Consider the following 17,764-nt stretch of genomic DNA (forward strand, 5'->3'; position numbering starts at 1 on the left):
CCTTACTTTGCCTTGGAGGTTAACAATAGGTGTACCCCAGTTCTCAAACCCTTTTGAAGTCTCCCCTGTTGCATCCAGCCCCATAGCCACTAAATCCTCATAAAAATACAAGGACTGCTGGCCCCAAGGGAACAGTGTAAACGCCAGCATGTATGCTTCAACTTATGATCAGTTCCTTGCTTAATATCACACCAATTAAATATACTTATAGTGAAAACAAGGATGAATTTATTACAGATTCAGGAGATAATGAGGATAATGGAAACAAAAGGGTTACATTTAAAACAATCATAACATGCTTTCTAAAGATTAAACTTAACTATTAGGTTAACCTCCTGTCTAAAGAAGTTTATCCCACCAAAGTCTTTTGCAACATCTTCAATCCAAGCTGGCTGTGATCCCATTTTCATTAATGTGAACACACTACCCATTTACTGCTTAGGTACAGGATGACATAGTGTCTTCTTTGTTCCCCAAATACAGGCTAGCAAATCTTTGAAGTGTATCTCAAAATAAGGTTCTCTTCCCTCACTGCATCTCTAGAACCGTTAGTTCTTTTCTGAACTTCTTACAATCCTTCATCTGCATTCATTTTATCCAAGTGATGGGGGACCTATTATAAGTGAGACAATGCTTAATTTACATTTCAACAGAGAGACAGGTGAATAAACACCTGTTTCTCTACCTCTGCTGTAATATAGACTCTAAAAACATATTTTCAGTATACATACAGAACTCCTTACATTTTACAATTATATTAATGATCAGGGTGACCCAGGCTGGGGTGGGATTAAAACACCACCAGATACAGCTACCCTTGTATTTTGCTAACCAGCATGGGTCAATTAGCAAGTGTTCCTTCCAAAGAAAGCTAATGAACTAATTACCAGTGGGTTGCTGATTCTCTGAGTGGCGAGGTATATAAATCACCCAGGAGGGCAGAGAACTTGGGTGTGGGGTCATCAGGCAGATGTAGTTTAGTGTGCTTCCTTTGACTGAAGCAAGCCTCATCTTATTGCCCCTATGGGACTACATGAGTAAGTAAGAACTACTCCCATAAGTAAAATTATGAAGAAGTGGGTGCTCAAGTCTTATTTTTTCCTGTTTGCCTAACTTGGTTTTTAACTTTATTTTTTTGGACAAGTTCTGACAATTGTATAAGGTTGAGTTTTGTAGGGCTAGCTTAGAACCTTTGTATGATAGTGTTTTAGAACCCTCAGAAACAGAGTTCACAGGCAAATGTGAAAGTGGTGTCTACTATAGCAGCACTGCTACTATATAGGAAAACTTGCAATCAGAACTACATTAGAGTTTAACTCTTACAGTATGTATGTCTGTTCTGGAAGCAAATGAAATAACTGTGTCTTTCATACAGGTCTAATTACTCCTTCCTTCCCAAGGAACCCTATTGATTTCTACAAAACTAACATGTTTTCCTTCTTCAGCCATGTGGATAAAATGTTCACAACTGCCTAAGTGACCAAGGGCTAAATTCACAAGGGAACTTGAATGCCTAACTGCTACTTTAGGCACATAAATCCAACTGTTAAGGATGCTACTAGCATTCATAAAATGGCTGCTTAACTGTTGCCTAACCTTGGAGGTACCTAAGGGCTTGCCTACAGAGTGAATTAGTCCATGGCATGCTAGGGTGTGAGGCTATAGAGCACTAGCTTGCTGTGTACTAACTTGTTGTTTTAGAGTGTACTTTGACATCAAAAGATTGTAGATTTGGGGAAAAGGCAGTCAGACTAGATTTCACAATAGTCCCTTCTGGCCTTGGAATCTAGGGATTCAAATTCCTCCTCAAACCACAATGGCACTAAAATATTCCTGCAGCTGCTTAGCCCTGTGGGAGCTGGCTCACTGTGAATAACAGTCTGTGGTGTTTGCAACTATCCAGATAAAGCAAAGACGCCTAGGAAAGTGTATGTGGGAACTATCCCTAAAAAAACAGCTATTGATCTACAGATGAAATTCAAATTGAAATTGAACCAAGGCAGATTCCAAGTACGTGTCCAATTTGGGATGGACTGTTTGCACAGATCCTCTTAGGACTCTATCTTTGCCACTGACGGTGTAACCTCAGGCCTTGCTGCAGCTGCTTTGAGTTGGCCGTCTGACAGAGCCATCATAAAACCACTTTTTAGTCACCTATCTGAGTCCCATGGTCTAGGGGAACTCAAAGAGGAGCACAGTGACGTATTGGCAGAAGTGCTTTGCAACAGTGTCTGCTCCTGGCTAGGCCAGCCCTGTGTCACTTCACCCATCCACAATGTAGGGGCCATGACCAAAGAGATGCTGTACTCCAGCAGTTCTTGGCTGCTGGAATAGCCTCGCAGGGCTTGTTGTTGGTGTGAAATCTCATGTTTAAATACAGTTATGAGGAGCTGACAGGATGCTGATCACAACTTGTCTCTGTCTACATGGAGCAGTTAACTGTAATCTGCATTCTGTTAGTCAACACTCTTCCTAACAGCTGTGTTTAAAAGTAAGGTTTTGTTTTGGTTTTGTTTCTTAGCGAAAATAAGCCCTCGGGGGACTTGGTAGTTGGAAATAGTTTCGGTCTTGGCTACACTTGCAGATTTGCAGCGCTGCAGCAGGGTGTGAAAAAACACCCCCTCCAGCACTGCAAGTTGCGGCGCTGCAAAGCACCAGTGTGATCAGAGCCCCAGCCGTAGCGCTGTACGTTAATCCCTATAGGGAGGTCGAGTACGGACAGAGCTCTCTCCCAGCGCTGGCGCTCCGACCACACTCGCGCTTCAAAGCGCTGCCGCGGGAGCGCTCCCGCTGCAGTGCTGTGCAGCGCTAAGTGTAGCCAACTAACTGGCACTGCAGCCAGAGGGAGTTCCCGTATAAGAGCATGTGCATAAATGGTGTAAAGCTACCTTTTGTTCCCTCCTCAAATACGTTAAAGTGCAGCTCCTCTAGACTCAAAGAATGAGCCCTAAGGCCTCTTTCCTGTTATGTGCGGAAATCTAGTGATGCTCACCTATCTTGATGGAACTCTCCAGGAACTGTTCCTATTGAAGTCAGTGGGGCAAAACTCCTCTGCACATACATAGGCTTCACTTTACCACTGGCACAGCCTGGCAGACAACCAGTATGCAACATGCTGTACTATAGTGAGGCGAGTAAGTTTTAGCTAACAGGAGCATGAACAGGCTGACTCACTATCCTCAATGAAGCACACAGACCCCGAGTCAGTGTCCCTTCTTGCCCTTTTCATGGAGTTTGGTTTTACAGGTAGCTCAGAACAAAAATACAGGAGATAGCCTAAGCTCCTTCCCTGAGCATATCTCTGTAGTTTCCCTCCAGGACTACTACTGTCTAGTTTCCTCTCCACAGAGGACCATTTCCATCTCCTTTACATTCTGCATAAAGTCAACAAGATGCACTTGCCACAATAAGTCTGCAGAACTTTGGTAGCCTTATATAGGGCTCTAACACCTGCTAATAGGGTGGTTTCCTGTGAGACCCTGCCACTTGCCATGTGATCTATAATAGCCAAAAAGAACAATACAGCTTTTTAAGGTTTATCACAACAACATACACTCAGGATAAACTCCATGGGACTTTAGTTTATTTACTTTAGAAGGCTGAGCTAGCCCTGCTGAAATTTACACCTGTGGATTCAGGGTATTTCAAATGAGATTTCTTCCTTGAAGTCATAATCTACTAAGCACAGTTTTACCTTTAAAAATGTAAATAACAGGCATGAATATGAACTTGGAGTTTCAATATGGTTCTAGCTGACTTGATTTAAATGCCATTTCAGTATTCTGTGGAGCTGATGTAAGAATCCTTGGTTGGGTGGAGGGAGACTATCTGAATATTCCATGGCGAAAATTACAGTAAAACTGGAGGCCTACAATAACCTGGGTCCAGGTGTAAGATGCACTTCCCAGCTTTGATCTGAGACCTAAGAGCACAGTGTGAGCAGTTTCTCCTTTTATTTTTTTAAGTTTCCAAATTGCTAAGGCTCTCTTGCCTCTTTTTTTTTTTGCAAAACCTTGTTCCAAGGAGTTGAATCGCAAAATGAGTGATCTTACATGCCATACTGAGGATGTACCAATTTTTATATCCCATGCCATACATTTTTCAGTAATGCACATAGTTTTTACCTGCTTGATTTCTGTTTGTCATGATACAATACTAAATCCTCACTCACCAACTGACAGTTACATTAACTGAAAATACAGCATTACCAAAATCACTTTCAACTTGCACGAAAAACAAATAGTATGGGCAGATAATGCCTGTAAATGAGTGCACTGTATTTAATTGAACTGAATCCTAGTGATATGATTTTATATAGACAATTGTTTATTAATAGCACTAGTTTTATTGTTTAACTTCAAAAAAAGTTGAAGATAATTGAACAAGCACATATACAGTAGTTCCATGAGGTCCATGGTTTAATGTTACATTTAATGTCTCCCTGTAGAAATGGTTTCATAATTTAAATAACTGTTAGCCATTTAAAAGTCCATGTGAAAAGTAATCCAGTTAAGAAAGTAGTAGATTATACTTCAACTGCTCAATCACATCTCTTGTGCCTGTATTGTTCTGGGTGGTTTTATGTTGCTTTGAAATTCTTGCAATATGTATTTCCAAGGAGGTAAGTAAATGTGGGAATAACTACTTTTACCTGTGAAGAGTCTTGCTTTTGTTGGTACAAAGCTAGACCCTCTGTCACCTTCACAGGCATTACTTAAAAATTAATATATTTCCGGGGGGAAGAGGGGCACAACAGCAATATTTTGGAAGGCCACTTCCTGTGCCTACTCACAATAAGGTAAAGGGCCCATTAACCTTTTATTGCCATGTAACCAGGCTGCACACAAAGTTGGCTGATCTTGAGAACAGATGGAGAGACCCTGCATCTGAGACATTGTGGTTGCTTCAAGCAGTGCTAAGGGTGAACTGGTCCCTGGCAGCTCCTGGGGTTCTGTGCAGAGGCCAGATGGCGGAGAGCTTTCTATCTCCTCCCTCCTTAGCTGTGCTAACTGCTCTAATGCACCTGTGGGCCTGGCTCCACGTCTGTAGAGTTCAAAGGCCAGTGTACCAACCTCCTACACAATTTAACCCCTAACTATTTTTCATCATAATCGGGATTAAAACTTGAGTGCCATAGCTTGTATGCATGCATGTGTGTGAGTAAAAGTTGCTACCATATGTGGTATGGAACCAGAATACTTCCCTCTTTGAGAGAACACAAATTCTATGCAATTTGAAACCAGACTGAAAGTACTACAGAACATAAAACAGACAGAAGATGGACAAAATGACTAGAGGTGCATAAAACCTATCTAATTACAGTATAATGATTATATGCAACCACTTAGATAAAATCTTGGTTGAAGAGATGACCCAAAAGTTGGGCAGGAAAGTTAATTTCTGCTCTGACACTTGGAGACTTCATTTTTCTTCATCTCAAATCAAGATCAAAATAAACTCAAATCCTTTTGTAGAACTGAAATTGCACAATATTTTATTTTGGAAACATTTAAACATTTGTACAGTGGAAACACCAAAATGTTCCGAAAATGAACCATGCTCCCCAAGATCCTTCACTTCCTGGCTGCCCAAGTGACTTGCAGGCTAGATAGGGAGCACAAGAAGCTGGAAATCTAGGCAGCCTGTGGAACCTGGAAGCCATGTAGCCAATCAGGTGGGCTACAAGGGAACAAAGGATCCCCAGGGGCTGAGCAATCTGGGAACCTTCAGAACTGGTTGCCTGCTAGGTGGAGCTGTGCAGCTTGGGGACCCTGGGAAGCTCGTTGGGTAAACTGCAGGAGAACTGGGATCTTGGGAGGCAGGTAGGCCAACCTTATCGGCCTGCTTCTGTTTAAAGTTTTGGGGGAATCAACACATTCCTGTGGAACATATTGATTTTGTAGAATCAGCATTTTACGATTGGGGTTGGGGGGAACTGTTCCACCAGAAAACTTTTGAACATCTCTATGTAAGCAGAGTCAGGATGAGCTCTACCCTGACATCTGGTGGTGAATTATGGCGAGTGTGAAAAAGAACTTCGGGGGCTGATCTTGTTTGCATAGGCACACCCACTCTGCCTAGCATGAGCCCACGGCAACCCCAAATGGTCACTTTGGCAGCTGTGTGATCCCCAACTTCTCAGTTATTGGGGTAGGAGGAATAAAGTGTTACCCTGATTATGTGAATGAAGGACTATGAGACTGTTTTATGACAGAGGGTCTCACCATCAACTAAGTAGCACTCGCTAGACAAGGGACATGGGTTCCAAAACCCAGTGAATTGAGAGAGGTTGGGGACAGGTGTGTGTACCTGATTGTATTGCGCCCCCCCCCCTTGAGAGCCTGGCACACCAATTGCTAATTTTGATTCCATTAAGAGTCTAACTAGAGACTGCTGAGCTGAATTCACTTTGGTCTAATAGTGCACCAGCACTGGGGCTCCCCTACTACAAGCTGAAATCACTAAGAGCTGAAACCACTAAAAGAGCTAAAATTACTGAGCTGAGATCACTGAGTGCTGTGTTAACTAGTGGGGGAGCCTAAAGATATATTGCTAAGTGGCTGGCAGAGCAGTTTGCAGGACGGTTGGAGCAAGCGCAGCTGAGTGGAGCTGAGCAGTTTGTGGGGACAACTGGAGTGGTTCATGAGACCGCTGGTGGAGCAGAGCAGCTTGCGGGACAGTTGGAGCGGCCCACGGAACAGCGAGTGGAGCAGTTTGCGGGGATGGCTGGAGGAATGGAGAAGAGCGGCTGGTGGAGCAGAGCCGTTTGTGGTGAAGGCTGCAGCAGACCTCCACGGAGAGGTGGGGCAGTCAGCCTTGGCCCATGTAAGGTGCCCCTTAACACCCCATGTGCGCCCCCCCCAATTCCACCAGGCGATGGGGGTAAAACTCTGCAGATGAATTTTTGAACTCTGGGGTGGCACTGACCAGGGACAGAGACTTTTGGGTTGTTGGACTTTGGGGTGATTTGGACTTAAGACCCTGAGGGGAAAAGGACACTTCCAAAACTTACTTGGAGGTGGGTCTTTTGCTCATGGTTTGTGTTATGAATCCTGTTTGTGGTGTTTTCCCAATGTAATGCCACATTGTTTCCCTCCTTTATTAAAAGGATTTTGCTACACTCGGATTCCGTGCTTGCGAGAGGGGAAGTATTGCCTCCTAGAGGCACCCGGGGGAGGGTGGTATGTAATTGTCCCAGGTCACTGGGTGGGGACTCGAGCCGGTTTTGCATTGCATTATTGAAACGGAACCCCTGGATACTGAACCCGGCCCTTGTTGCTGCCAACTCAGAGGAGCAGAAGGGTTACATCTAGATGACACAATGACTAACAAATTAATTTGTACATCTGCAAACACTCTTACATTTTGGGATGGGCTGCTTGCTGGAAATAAGATTTTATTTTTTAAACTGTTTGCCTCCTTTTGTTAGAGTGCACATTGTGGAACATAGTAAGCTCCTAGCATTTCTCACCTTAATTCACAGAAATTATATATTTTCATATTTATTATCATGAACCATTTTAGTGTGCAAAATTTGGCCTTATTTCTAATTATTTAAGTTGCTGAGACATGCATATGCAGGGCTGGAGAACAAATATCAGCAGGATCCATTAGAGAGGTATAGATCAATGGGATTATGATAATGCATTCATTATACATTTATACATATTAACAAGATCTGAATTCTATTGTGACTATGTGGTGGCATAGGAGATCGTATTCAACTAAAAAATTAAGGTTTTAGAAATTATTAATTCTCCCTCTATTTGGAATTGTGCCTCTAGGTACTTTGATACTCTCAATAGCTACATATATATGCAATGAGAATTCTCACTCAACCTTCCTAACTGCAATAACTCAGAATACTTTGCTTGTTCAAATGAAATTTGATGGTTTGCATTCCTCCTGGCTGCTATTTTTCTCCTGTTTTAGATGCAAACTCCTTCCTAGTCTACCTGTCTGATGTGCTTAGACAGGATTACAGGAGGCTCCCAAAAGTTCCTTGTTAAAAATGTTGCCACAATGCTGAAAAAAGTCTGAGCAATTTATCTGCTTCTGGAGTTTCCCTCTTCTCTAGATTCAACTGAATCCTCCTTCCCAAAACTGACTCTTCTAGGGTTCATAAAAGCCTGTAATCCTTTTGCCAGGTGTCAATGGCAGTAACCAGGGATGGGCTCAATAATCTGGTTAGGGGATCCTTCTTAAAATAAAACCTACAGCTCCAGTCCTTGCCTATAACCATTTTAATTCATAAAACCTGGGAGAGAAAAACATAAAACCTCTACTCACTTTTACACGTGTTTCTTCCCCACTCACAAGAATCCAGAATTCCTGGGGATATGAAACCACAAATACTACTGTACTTATTTGAGTAAAATATTGCCCTTATTTACATAAAAATGAAGAAACTCAAATAGTATATGGAGGGACATTGCCAACCTCACTGTCACAATTATTACTTTGCCCAACTTGTATTCCTATGTGCTTCAACATCAAAGCACATCAGGAACTTTCATAACTGGCCCTGTGGATCCTGCTACTGCATGGCATGCAAGTGTGCTCTAAGTTTGTACTCCATCTTGCCAAAACCTGAACCAGCAGGTGTAGCTTAGACTTTGGTGGTGTTTGGTCTGGTTTTATGAAGTCAGCTTGTCTACTAGTCCAACAGCAGCAAAGTCAGTTCCACCATCTGGTTCCACAAAAATCCATTCCACTGGCCCAGCTTGGTCCCCAAGAGTTTGCTGTACACAGGACTTAGAGTTTGTTGGTGAGAAATTTGGAACTGGATGAAGTTTTTGGTCTTTCAGACAGAAGCTTATTGGCTGGGTAGAGAACCCACATACAGAGCCCACTACACAGGTTGACCAACTTTGTACATGGTAAATCTTGTACAATTCTTATCCCCTTTCGTGAATGCAGTAATTTGTTTAAAAAAACTATCATCTTTCATAAAATCAGAACATTAAGAAACTTCAAATAATGCACCACACTTATCTTTGCTCACCTATAGTTCTAATTTATGTACATGAAAGTTGCCATTAGTTAATATTTCTATTTTAGATGGAAGCAGAGAGCTTTCCCTGTAGCCCTTCTAGCCCTTCAAGTAATTTTAAAGAACCAATTTTATTTTTCCCCTCCCCCTCCTTATCTGGTGCAATTTGGGATATTGACATATGTATATGCTTTTCACTCCCACTCATCCCCATTATACTTACACTAATTCTTCATTCACTGGATCAGATTCTCATTTGCACCAAAGCCTCTTTACAGTGTCAGAATGGGGCAAAGAGTCTAGTGTAAATGAAAATAAAGCCAGTACACTCTTTGGAGCACATTTCTAGTGGGTGCTTCTAATATGTTTGTTTGTCAATTGGTGTAGCCTCCCTTTGGTTATAATTCAAAGAAAGCAATTTTGTTTATAGAGCCCAACAAATTATGAAATCTTCCTGTCCCTCACCTCTGATCTCCATTGCATACTTGGCTCTGTATGAGACCTTATCATAGACTACAGGGATACATTTGTGAAAGTCCCTTGACAAAATGTTGGCATCACATCACTAGGGCATATGCGTCATCCCTCCTGTGTTCAATAGATTAGAAAGTCACACTCCTTTCTGCTCTTTGGATTGTCTGGAACTACAGGGAAACATACATGACATTGTGTTCTCTTCAGAGTCTTTGGGTGTCACTTTTTTTCTAGTTCTCTAAATCTCTCCTAATTAACTCGATTGACAGAGAATCTGTACAGTTACATCTGAAACTGATTCACTTATAATAATGATGGCTTAAAAATAATGCTTTTTTAGCAAAACTGAAAGTTCACTAACATGAGCTGTCATGCTGTGCCTCCTCACTCTTTGGGTGGGGGCAAATGACTGGGCACAACTATGACTGTCAGAGTTTGTTAATATCACCCACAACCCCAAAAAGGACTCAGACACAAGTCACCTCCCCTCAGTCCCTTCCTTGACCCAGGAATGAATTTGGCCCTATGTGTGAACTTGGCCCTCTGGGATTTACAAGTATAAATGCTGGATTCCATTCCCAAATGCAGATTTTTGAACACTGTGATTGCTTGCATCTCATCTATGGCTCTTGAGCCTTCTGTTCCTCCCATAGTCCTAGCTACAGTAGGAAGTTAACCTACTAATCCAGGCAGTTGTCAACAACGCCTTTGCAATGTTTCTTAGTCTGGTGCTGAAAACAGTTAGTGCTAGTGTAGGCAAGACAAATCTTTTCAGCAGCATGACAGAAAGCTGTCCCTGAGTTTGCATTGTTACAGTGGCCACAAAATAGGAAGCCAGTTCTAACGGCAGAACTGCCACACAGTGTTTATATACAAAGCAGTGATGTGAGTGCACTTAATTATAAAAGATGCTTTGAAATATATGATTAGAAAATAAGATATAAGCCACTGCAGGTATTCAAGCATGCTATGACATTCTTTTCCAAGAGTTAAGAAACTGAAACTGAATAAATGAGGCAGAAATAGCAGCTCTTCTAGAAACAGAAAGGCATTATTATGATTCTGGCAATCTTTTCTATGTAATGTATAAAAATAATGTTCTGTCTAACATTGCCTGTGATATACAGGGAACCCTTTTCTCAATCTGATTAGAAAAATCACAGTTGATACCCAGCAAAGACTGAGCTGAATGAAAATTTAGATTGTTTTTTAGAGGACACACATCACTAATGAACTATTCTCCAATAAACTGCTCAATTTTAAGATATTTAAGGAATTTCATCAAATGCATGCCTCACTCCCAAGATAGCTGAAGCAACAAGGATTTTGTTGCAATAGCTGTATTAAAGTCCAAGCAAAAACTACAGTGTTCTTACTAGGGTCTTCCACTGGTAACTGATATATCGTCATACATCCAGTCAAATGTTCTCTTCTGAATGCTGGTCAGACTCTGCAAGGAAATCCCATTGCCATATCCAGTGTGATTTTAGGCCTGTGGGAGTCTAAACAAAGTCCAGGAACTGCCCATATCTTGGGAACTCTAGGCTCACTTTCAAACGGCAGATCCTCTATCTAGCCCTAGCCCCCTCCTAAGCACTGAGACCTCCCATTCTAACTCACTAGTCCCTGTTACCACAGCTGACCCTCTCAGGTCCCCGCCCTTAGCTCAAACATACCCTGTCCTAGAACTCCAGCTGACTGGGTAGCAGGGGCAGCTCTATGGTTTTTGCCGCCTCAAGCACGGCAGTCAGGCGGCTTTCGGCACATGCCTGCAGGCAGTCTGCTGGTCATGCAGATTTGGTGGCATGCCTGCGGCAGGTCCGCCGGTGCCATGCCTTTAGCGCCCCCGCCGCTGAATTGCTGCTGAAACCGTGGGACCAGCGGACCTCCTGCAGAAAGGCTGCCAAAGGCAGCCTGACTGTCACCCTCACAGCGACTGGCAGGCTGCCCCGTTACTTACCACCCCAGGCACATGCTTGTTGCGCTGGTGCCTGGAGCTGCCCCTGCTGGGTAGTCTGGGTCCACCGGTGAGGCTAACTTTTCAAAGAGCATCTTGTAAGTATCCTACATAGCACATCCAGGCTTATTTCGCACAGGATTCTAGCACTATTGCTCTTTACTTAAGCCTGAGAAATATACAGAATACATGTAATACAGAAAAAAACCAACCATCCTCCCACTCTAGCTTGCCCTTCCTTTGGGGGCCCTTCCTTTGGGGGACCATCCGAGGTAAGGTAGGCAGGATTCTCTCTGCTTCATTAGACTTCAGCAGCAACTTCCCTCGCATGAGCTGGTGAAAATGGTTAAAGACACCACCCCCCACCCCAATAGATCCTAACCTTTTTATGATCTTCCAGTTCCTGTCAGGTGACCCCAGGATCAGTCTCTTCAGGTGATCCCAGGTCCCTGTCAGGTGATTTCATTGCCAGATGACCTCTCCTTGACAAACCACTTCTGCTATGTAGAAGCCAGGCTATTGTTTATGATGTTTCTATTTGAATAGACAGCCATCCTGATTTAACAACCCTCTATTGTCAATCCACTTGTGATTTTAGTCCAACGTGGAAGTAAAAGAACAACAGAAGACAAAAAGCTGCATCTTCAAAATGGAGTTTGCTGTGTGGTAAAGATACATAGATGCACACAATTCATAAATTGTACAGACTGCCAAACTGTTACCTGTATATATAGTTTCAGCCTAAACTCCAGTTTAATGAAGTTTTTACCCCACAGTGTACTTGCTGTTTTGTTTTTTGTTTTTTCTTTTAAAAATATGTAAGAGTTATGCAGTGACTGGAATCCCATGTGGGTTTGCAAGCTCTGGCATGATGGTCTCCTTGATGTGTGTGATTTTAGTGGATTTGTTTGGGGAATGATCTCTAGATCATTACATGTGGTCTTCTTTCTCTGTATATTAATTCATCCTGTTACCCGCAGGATTTCCCTCTCTCTCTCTCCTTCCAACCACCAACAGCCATGAGTTCCACCCAGCTCCCTCTCTGCCATTGTTCCATTTTTGAACTGATGCAGAGTTGCATAAACTCTGTTAAGACCCTTTATGTATGCGGGAACATTTTTTACTAGTAATATAAACCTGCCAAGAAACACCCATCTCCTTCCCTGTCCCTACCTCCCTGGAACTAGTCAAAGGCAAGAGTCTTCACCTAGAAACAGATTCCTGTTTATCCCAATTTTTGATTATCCAATCTGGCTCCAGTCCCAATTAGATCAGATATCCAATCTGGCTCCACTGTAAATTTAAAGCACACTCAAAAAATCAATCACAAGAGGGGGAGGTTGCACACATTGAGTAAGTGGTACTTTCAGTAAAATTTAGTTAATACATTTTGTGAAAATATAACTCAAGATTCTAGCAAAGAATCCTGTGGCACCTTATAGACTAACAGACGTTTTGCAGCATGAGCTTTCGTGGGTGAATACTAGTTTCTCCTCCCTTGGTTTTCACTCAACTGCTAGAACAGGGCCTCATCCTCCCTGATTGAACTAACCTCGTTATCTCTAGCTTGCTTCTTGCTTGCATATATAAACCTGCCCCTGGAAATTTCCACTACTTGCATCCGAAGAAGTGGGTATTCACCCACGAAAGCTCATGCTGCAAAACGTCTGTTAGTCTATAAGGTGCTACAGGATTCTTTGCTGCTTCTACAGAACCAGACTAACATGGCTACCCCTCTGATACTCAAGATTCTAGGTTTTTTTTTAAAACAAACTCCCCATTTTTCCATGGCAAGTGTATTTCTAGGGTCCCTGCACATTAGGTGTATAGATACAATATTTCTATGTAGGGTTTTCTTTTGCTGACTTCTTTTCAGCCAAAATATAGATTTCAGACTTTTCCAATTCTGTCTTCCTATTCTTCCACTTATAAATACTTCCAAAGATGACAACCATCATGATATATTTGTTCTGAAATACAGGTGCTGTGTGCTCTGTAAAAGCATACCCAGGTAAATTCATCAGGAGATACTTAGAATCATAGAATATTAGGCTTGGAAGAGACCTCAGGAGCTCATCTAGTCCAACCCCCTGGTCGAAGCAGGACCAAATACTTGATATGAAGCTATACATATTGGACTATATACTGGATGGACTGACTTGAGGGGACCACAAAAGAGGCTCTTTGTGATACCCAATTTCCAGGCTACAAGAACAGAGTCCAATCCCAAAAAGCAACTTAGAGCAACATCAGACCTGCTGTAAGATTAATAAACTGCATTATCCTCTGAGAGACCATTGCAGCATCTGTAACTCGTTGGAGCATAAGGATTATTCTGGTCAAGCCCACCTTTCTACAACCATAATAATGGCCACACAGGATCAGACCAATGGTCCATCTAGCCCAGTATCCTGTCTTTTGACCCTGGCCAGTGCCAGATGCTTCAGAAGAAATTAACAGACCAGGGCAATTGTCAAGTGATTCTTCGACTCAGTGGCTTAAGAACACCCACGGCATAGGGTGGCATCCCTGATTATCTTGGCTAATAGGTCCATCAATGGCTATCTTCTATGAACTTATCAATTCTCTTTTGGAACCCAGTTATAGTTTTGATCTTCACAACATCCCCTGGCAAAGAGTTCCACAGGTTTACTGTGTGTTGTATGAAGAAGTACTTCCTAACGTTAGTTTTAAACCTGCTGTATATTAATTTCATTACGTGACTCTGGTTCTTTTGTTCTGTGAAGGGATAAATAACACTTCCCTAATCACTTTCTCCACACCAACTATGCCCCCATATACCACAGGTTGAGAGGAAGTAGCACAAGGAGGATCCCTGCTTGGCTGGAGCAGCACAAAACTGCCTTAGAGCTGAGGATCTGGTCTATTATAACTAAGTTTTCCAATTTTAGGCCCTAGTCTTGCAAATATTCACACACCTGCTTAACTTTAGTCAGATGAGTAGTCCTGTTGAAGGTAATGAATAATATTAGGCATATGCCTAAATGTTTACAAAATTGGTGTTTCACTAAATAAATCAAAAACGTTTATTGCTATAAAATATGTATGGAAAATACTCCAAATCTACCATTTCTTCATCTTGAAAATTTTTTAATGGGGGATGGTAGACTTTAGAGATCACCCACTTTAAGTGGGAGCTCATACTCAAGAGTATAGGGTTTTGAAGTAAGACAGCTTTTTTTATAATTCAATGAAAACAATTTTTTTAAAACTGATATTTACTTATGAAATGTGACCTAATATGCCTAAAGACACTACAAATCAAATACTGAAACACAGAAAGCCTATTAAGTCAGTAAGTAACAATAACTATCCAAGGACAATTTATTCTAAGTATCAGAGAGGTAGCCGTGTTAGTCTGGATCTGTAAAAGCAGCAAAGAGTCCTGTGGCACCTTATAGACTAACAGATGTATTGGAGCATGAGCTTTTGTGGATGAATACCCACTTCGTCGGATGCGTATTCACCCACGAAAGCTCATGCTCCAATACGTCTGTTATTCTAAGTAGAATTTTAAAAAATAGATACTGATTCTGTGTGTTTTTGATTTGTTTGGGTTTTTTTCCCCTGCCCACAGATGTTCCTTTTCCTGCAGAGTATTTGAATCTTTTCAGCATTCTAGATGCCCCAGGAAAGGAATCTCAGAGTACAGACTTTATATTTTGCCAAATATAGAACTCTGTTGGAAAAAAATGTCTATCCCTACAAGACTTTTTTAAAAAGTTTATACATAATTTGCTCTAGCTACATTCTGCAAAAAAGCAACAAATAAAAGATAATGATTTCAGAGTCTAATGAATTTCCAACAACTAAACTTATAAAGCAAATATACAGTTTCTTCAAAATGCCTTTTCTGGTGCTAAACTGGATAGATACCTTGAAGTAAGAAAATAACCTCCAGATAAATTTCAGATGACAAGCTGAATTAGCATGAAAGGCCTCCAGAAAGCATCAGACTGCAAACACAATATTGTTTCACAAGGTGGCACAATTACTCTTAATATTTAAAGAGATTTATGAATGAATCTCTTTACCTGTTAATATCTCTATTTAAGTAGCCTTGTCAAATAAATCTTTGTAGCATTAATTGTTCTATAACCAACCTATTTATATTAAAACAAAACAGAAGGTTTAAAGTAGACTTTAAATAATAGTGGATCAGACTCATGTATAAAGTCCATTATGAGCTTCTACTGACTTTAATGTGGATTTGCAATGACAGTTTCAGATCCACTGTAGACTTCACTCTGGATGGCCATATATTACAATCAAGCTCATGGGAGTTAATTAGGGCCTAGATTGCAATTTAGCCAAGGAAGAATTCTTAAATAGCCTGAATGATCCAAAGCATCTTTTACTGGCTGACACCTCTGAAGCTGTATGCAGCCGGATTGAAAATATATTCCATTTGAAGGGAGGAGGAGTTCCTTCCTGCTCGGTTCCTCATCCTTACTTACCACTTAGAGGAAGACTGTCTGACTGTAGAAAAACACTGAACGTTTTCAGAGCTTCTATTTAAAACGTAGTTCTGAATAGGACTCTCTCTTTGGAAAACAAAGACATGAATGCATAATGAGATTCTGTACTTCAGATCTATCCATAGATATATAGTAAGAAGGTTATCTGCTGAGATGCCCCTTAGCATTGCTCTTCTTTAGGAGTCAGATCTTCACCACAACTGTCCAGTGAAAACCTGTTTCATATGTTTTGAATGAGACAGCCACTTACTGTCATTTTGTGTTCAGACAATCCTGAAATCTGATCTAAATAAAGCACAGAAGTAAATACTTAACTCAGAAGTTATGAGTTTTAATGAACGTGGTGATGTAGCAAACGAAATCCATGCTAAAACATAAATTTTTCATTATATGTTATACAGAGAAAACTACATCATAGGATTCCTCTAAACTGATTTTAAGTAACTGCCTGTAAAAACTCTTGTCAGACCATAGTCATCTGTAATATCTGCATGCTTTGATATAGCAAGCAACATTTTTAACATATGAGCAATAATAAACTATATGAAAACTAAGTAGTGTGACTTATTATTACTTAAAATTCATTTTAAGTAAAAGCTTAGAAGTAATTGATGGCCTAATTCTACAAATACTTATGAGTAAATTTACACATGAGTAGTCCCACTGAGTCCAATGAAATTACTCATGTAATTTCTTACTAAATTTACTTACTAAACTGCTTACTAAAACTTACTAAAGTGCTTAAGTGTTTGCATAACTGGATCTACAACTAGATATCTTGATTCTTTGTTCTCTAACTATCTCAAAATATTTTTTTCCACTCCTGGTTCCAACCTTTCAATTTAAGCTATGGAAATGCCTGCCTGAATTCCCAGGAGGAAAATAGTCATAATTTTCATGCAAATTGGACTTTTTCTGATCATATAATTATTTCAAGACATACAGTAATTTACTACCATATTGTAATTCAAGGGTGATTCAACTTTTTTATTTAAGTATTCCTACTTGTGCCTTGCCAGTTGTTTCAAGTTGCAGACTACAGCAACATTCCATTTGATGGCTCTGATGCCAACGTGAAAGGAAAATCTGTTATTTGAATAAATTTAGGGCTTTGTTTTGTGTTCTAATTGAAAACAATACATTTGAAAATGTAGAAAACACCCAAAAATATTTAAATAAATGGTATTCTATTATTCTATTATTGCTTAACAGAGTGATTAATCATGCAATTAATCAATTTTTTAATTGCTTGACAGCCCTAATAAAATTCCTAACAAACTGGAAACAACTTTTTTCTATCTTGCAATAATCTTGTGAACACTCTATTCTGCAATGTTTTGAAAATGCATGACTACTGCACCAAGAGACATAACTCAAAAATATTGCCAATCCACCTCTCTGAGGGGAGAAGAAAGTGTTTTTAAGATTTCCATAGATTACCTCTGGAACTTAAATTTTAGTTTAGATTTGTAGGGCTAAATTCTACTCCAGTTTATACTAGTAATCTGAAACAACTCAATTTATTTCAGTAGTTTCTGTGGAGTTATTCCAGATTTACACCACTGTCAGGGTGCAATGCAACTTCAATTAGTCAATAGAAAGACCAAAGGTTCATAAATTGCACGACCTTGAGATTAAGTAACCATGTTCTCAAATTTAGAAGCCACAATGTTTTGGAGGCAATGTTGTTTAAGGTAAAAAAAAATAGTGGAGCCAGACTGCAGAGCACATCTTTCTTTGATCAGTTATGCCAGGGTTGGAAAAGTTCCAGCTGGGGCACTGGTGACAGAAGGGATTAAAGAAAGAGTGCTTTCTGCCTTGTCCCCTTGTGCCCTGTTGGCA

General features: G+C 40.7%; 1 protein-coding gene across 1 annotated transcript in view; it reads left to right on the plus strand.

Annotated features, from left to right (window-relative positions):
- Window positions 1-919: 919 nt before the first annotated feature.
- The window catches only part of CHSY3 (chondroitin sulfate synthase 3), a 245,392-nt gene continuing 228,547 nt past the window's right edge, over window positions 920-17,764 (plus strand). Inside the window, exon 1 of the mRNA XM_045020339.1 lies at window positions 920-1,037. Within this exon, the coding sequence (XP_044876274.1) occupies window positions 1,034-1,037 (4 nt within the window). The 5' untranslated portion in view covers window positions 920-1,033. The remainder of the gene's footprint in view (window positions 1,038-17,764) is intronic.

Source organism: Mauremys mutica, chromosome 6, assembly GCF_020497125.1.
Source record: "Mauremys mutica isolate MM-2020 ecotype Southern chromosome 6, ASM2049712v1, whole genome shotgun sequence".
NCBI classification, from domain to species: Eukaryota; Metazoa; Chordata; order Testudines; family Geoemydidae; genus Mauremys; species Mauremys mutica.